At 42.9% G+C, this 4897-nt stretch overlaps 2 protein-coding genes and 1 non-coding gene across 4 annotated transcripts in view; 1 reads left to right on the top strand and 2 right to left on the bottom strand.

Moving 5' to 3' along the window:
• Positions 1-257: 257 nt before the first annotated feature.
• Positions 258-4897, bottom strand: part of LOC102380800 (general transcription factor II-I repeat domain-containing protein 2A-like) — a 6365-nt gene continuing 1725 nt past the window's right edge. The window contains exons 1-2 of one of the 2 annotated variants that reach the window (XM_025195575.1): positions 4508-4891; positions 258-3425 (exon numbers count right to left, since the gene is read on the bottom strand). In XM_025195575.1, coding sequence (XP_025051360.1) covers positions 1440-3056 — 1617 coding nt within the window. In that variant the 5' untranslated portion in view covers positions 3057-3425; positions 4508-4891 and the 3' untranslated portion in view covers positions 258-1439. Of the gene's footprint in view, positions 3426-4507; positions 4892-4897 lie in introns of those variants that run through there. The other variant, XM_025195576.1, reaches the window with a different exon arrangement.
• LOC112548833 lies at positions 3835-3932 on the bottom strand. Its single transcript, XR_003092383.1, has one exon. It is a non-coding gene; the product is annotated as a Z30 small nucleolar RNA (small nucleolar RNA).
• Positions 4376-4897, top strand: part of LOC112548832 (protein SLFN14-like) — a 5032-nt gene continuing 4510 nt past the window's right edge. Inside the window, 1 exon segment of the mRNA XM_025195574.1 lies at positions 4376-4420. Coding sequence (XP_025051359.1) covers positions 4376-4420 — 45 coding nt within the window.

Raw genomic sequence — 4897 nt, 5'->3', positions numbered from 1 at the left:
CCGCCCCAACATAGCCTGTTTACTGGGTGCAGCTGAAAAGTATGCCAAACAGCAGCCAGGAGCAATGATTACAGGAGAAAGGACAACCAGGCACTGAAGGAGGAGAGCGAGCAGAAAGGCCAGGGATGGTAGCAGCAGGGAGCTTGGGAATGCAGCCCCTTTAAATCAGCCCAGAGCTGGTACACCCTCCCTCATGTCTCCATCTTTTAATGCAAAAATACCTTATTAAAAGGTCAGATTCAACACAAGATGATCAATATCTTAAAAGGCTTTTAATACAAGCTTACTACAGTTTCATATGTGGCATTGATTCATGTCTCCATTCTATCACTTCTATTTTTTTATCCTCCCTCTGAGAAATTGATACTCAAGGAAACCAGACTGCACAAACCTTTTTTGGATAGTCCCACTGATTTCAGTGCAAGTCCTTATATAAACAATGACTATAGACCTGGGTTTAGAGTATACGGAAGAGTTTGAGGATGACATTTTATTTTTTCCAGGACCTTTTGTTTTCTAGTAGTGCTGATCTTTCATTTGTAGCAGAGGTGAAAATGGCTTCTATCTGCCTGTCATAGACCATGGGACAAATATCAAGGACAGTTCAGTCACTGACGTGTACCATCATAATTATGTTAATTATGTTTGTCATTAGCATTATGCTTGGTCCTATGGACTTAGGTTAATTTTAAAATCAGTGACTCATTATAGAAGTGAACTAAGATTTATCTAATTTAAAAGTGAAGAGTGGAATTAGACTGGCTACTTTAAGTAAAAGTAAATACATCTTGCTCTGTCCCTGGATCTTTTTTCTAATGAAACTGCAACAATTCAAGTACAATAAAAACTTTGTTATCCGGCAACCATGGGGAATGGAGGGTGCTGGATAACAAAATATGCCAGTTAACTGAGCAGCCCAAACAGGCATCTTTGCCTGTTTGGGCCGCTGCCTGTCCCGCCACGTTCGGGGTGTCGCCACCCCTCCCGCCGTGTTGCCACCTCTCCCGCGGGCCCCGAGGGACAGGGAGGGGGGTCCTGTGCCAGCTGCTATGCTCCGGGCCCTGGGGGCTTGGTAGCGCAGGCTGCTTTCCCTGGGGCTTTGGGCCCTCCGTGCACTGTAAGTGCCACAGTTCCCTTACAAGCCAGCATGTCAGTTAACAGAGTTTGCCGGCTTATAAGGTGCCAGAAACCTCAGCTTTTACTGTATTTGTGAAATTGCTACATGGTTTACGGCAGGGATGTTCAACAGAGGGTTAGCATTTCTCTTTACATCTTTCTTTTAGGCTACATCTTTTCTGAGTGGATGAAATGGAAATAATTCTTAATACTATACACATACACTTGTAGTACAAAGGCAGGACATAAGCAAAACATCTACATATTTAAACGACTGATACATTTGCCTACAAGTAACACAGTAAAAAAAAATAGTTAACTTTTCAATGTGAAAACTGCGGACCCTCCATCTTCTGCACAAGAGGACCTATATCAACTGACTCCTCAGTTAAGGCCAGTCGAAGTGAGCGAGTGAGGGCCTCATCTGTAAGTGAACATAGGTACTGAGATTTTATAGACTTCATTGTAGAAAAGGCACTTTCGCATAGGTACATACTGCCGAACATTGATACAATCTTTAAACCAAGGTCCCTTAAATGTGGAAAGCGATTCTCTGGTATAAGTTTAAAAAAGTCCTGGCCTATTTCTCGTCTACCAGCTAAGAATGGGTCAGCTTGTAGATCGCACAGCTCAAGCTGTATTTTGGAAGACTGATTTTCAAGCACAGATCCAAGTGGGTTGTTGAAAAGCATCAGTGTGTTTTTCAGTAACTCCAATTCGGTAAAGCGATTGTCAAATTCTTTCACCATAGCATCTACATTGGATGAGAATTCCAAAAAGTTTACACCTTCAAAATTTTCCATTTCTTTCTCCAGTTCCTTGCAAGATGGGAAATGTATAAGATCACCCTTTTCAAGACCAACCTTGAACAGTTTTAGCTTTCTACGAAACCCATTCACACATCCAAAGAGGTCTGATATTGTATTGTTCTTACTCTGCAACTTTAAATTTAATTCATTTAAGTGAGTGGTAGTATCTGTCAAGAAGGCTAATTCGGCCAGGAACTGGGGAGACAAAAATCTTTCTTCAAGCTCTGTGGTGTCAGTTTTCACTTGTTCTTTTAGGAACACTGGAATTTCTTTTCTGAGAGCAAAGAACTTTATGAGAACCTTACCAGCACTTAGCCAATGAATTTCGGAATCCAGAGGTAAATCTCCATACACCGACTGCATTTCTTCCAAAAATGAGTGGAATTTACTGTTTAACAAAGATTTATTTCCACCACAAATAAGACTGGTAACCTTCACAACAACTTTCACAGCTTCAGCTTGTTTCACCCATTTCCCACACAAAGATTCTTGGCGAATCACACAGTGAATCATGGGGCATGTAACACCAGACTTCTTCAGAAGATCTGATAATCCAAATTCAGAACCGATAACAGCCCTACCACCATCTGTGGCAATACAGGTACATTTCTCAAAACCACCATATTCACTCACACTCTTCTGAAGAGCTTCAAATATATCTGTTCCCTTTGTAGTGTCATGTAATGAGACAAGAGACAGCAACTCCTCCTTGACTGAGAAATCTTCCTCCACAGTTCTGATAAATATGAGAAGCTGACTTGTATCAGTTTGGTCAGTGATCTCTGCTAACGATAAGGAAAAATAGCGACACTTTTTGACATTGTATAATAACTTTTCGCATACCTGATTGCTCATATCTTCAATTCTTTGGGCTACTGTCTGATGAGAGAGTGAAACTGTTTCAAAGTTTTTCACCATGTTCTCATCCCCAAATGCCCTGGCCATTTCAATTGCACATTTTTTCACTAGATCCCCATCACTGTATGGTTTCTTTGCTTTGGCTAACTGCAAAGTTACTGCATAAGAAGCTGCAGCACTTGATAGCTGTTCAGTATAATCCACTTCCCAATGTTCTGGAAATCTATTATTTTCTTCCTTAATTTTCCTCTTCTTTGACACATGCTTTGCCATCTTCACTCACGCTCACAAAGCAAAACAAAAGAGAACACCACCCCCCCCACCCTCCCCTGGTACAGTTTTTTTGAGCACCTCACTACTGTGCAAAGTGAACAGCGTGTCAGCAGAAAGAGTACAGAGCATACACAAATCCACACTATGTTTCCTAGTAATGCTTCCTCTTATACTTCACGGCATGTGTTCATTTATTGCACTGGTGAGAAATACCAATCGCTGTTCCTCAGAAACACACCAATAATACCAATGTAAAGGTAATAGAACTCCTGTGTTTTTTCCTATATTATATATTTTTCAGCCTTCAATTATTCCATGATCTTCCATAAAGTACAGAGAGATAAGTGGATGTGAAGCTGTCAGCCAAGCCTGAAAAAAAAAACAAAAAACGAATAAGAATGTAGTTTAGAGACCTCCAAGGACTATCAAACAATTGCTCTATTTCCACTACAAGTGGGTTTCTTACAAACAGATTAAATGGAACGGCAGAATAGTTGAGGTTTGATACGTCGCCCTCTATGACAAAAAGAGCAACTAGGAACCTCTAGTAGCCTCAGAAATAATGGATTGTTAAGTGAAGACACAGTGGCCCCAACATTATTGACGGTACCAATATAGCTTTTGAATAAACGTTTATACAAGAACTTAAAACAGAATTCTTCCTATTTTTTCCACTAATGGTTTCCACCATATTGCTCGATGTCTGTTTAGAGACATTTAGAGAGATTAAAGGAATGCATAAAAATCATTTAGAAGCAGATGAGACTATAGCCTGAACGAGCTCAGAGAGAAGATTATGTGATCATACCCTGGTCAGAATCAAGACACAACATCTTGGTAATACCAGGTCAAACTATACTTCACTCATCATTGCTTTAGGCACATCTTATTTGCGTCCAATAGATAAACTACTTCTACAGGCAAAAAAATACCATCATCTGAATGGACTCTTAACTCTAGGACTGGAATAATCCTATTCCTGTCCCCTGAGAAGCCACTTTCCAGGATTTTTTCCCTTCCAGTCCCTAACAACTATAATTCATTTGGGGACCTATATACTTTCCCCACAGTAATAATTTTGTTTACAAGAGTGCCCAAAACATTTCTTTTAACAACTTGTTGATGCTTTCCCTGGACAAGCAAGGCAGGAATGACCAGATTTACAAACATTAAAAAAAGAAATACTGGCAAAGTCTGCCTGTGCCTTGGTGCATCTTTCTACACCTACACCACAGACCCGTGATCCGTGCGGCACTTCGTTATTAAAGGGGGCTCTTTCCCCTGCAGTGGCAGTTGCCAACGGATTGTGCAGCAACTTAATGGCACCTCGAGATCCTGTCCAGGGCACTGTGGTGCCACGCAACGTGAGCACTGCTAGGTGCGCAAGCCTGACTCTCAAGACAAACCCGGAAATGTCAAAAACGAATCCACCGCCTTAAAAAGATTCTGACCTGGTCCCGCTTTTCTCAGGTCTTTGCAACAGAAAAACAACTCCATTGCTTGTCTGTAGTCAAAACACAAGTGAGTGCTACTAAGAGCTGGCAGTTTCCAAGGGGGGGTGGCTCGAGTCCCTGGCGGCTACGGACCACCCGCTGTAGCGAGCTCACAACATGCGGTGTCCCGGCTCCACACGGCACCGCCCCGCTGGAAGGACGTTTCCGCTCGTGGTTTTACTGCTTCCCCGTGTGTCCGGGCGGCCGTGGCGGGGAGCGTGCTCGGGGGCGCCGCAGGCCCCGCATAAAACTCAGGGCGCCGCGGACAAGCGTTTGCGGCCGTGCCCGCATCTGAGGGGAGCATGGCTCGGGTTCGCTGCGGCCAGGGCCTCCCGCCCTGCCAGCGCC

Source organism: Alligator sinensis, unplaced genomic scaffold (assembly GCF_000455745.1).
Source record: "Alligator sinensis unplaced genomic scaffold, ASM45574v1 scaffold1372_1, whole genome shotgun sequence".
NCBI classification, from domain to species: Eukaryota; Metazoa; Chordata; order Crocodylia; family Alligatoridae; genus Alligator; species Alligator sinensis.
Note: the sequence above shows the minus strand (reverse complement) of the source record. Positions and strands in the feature narration are given on the sequence as shown.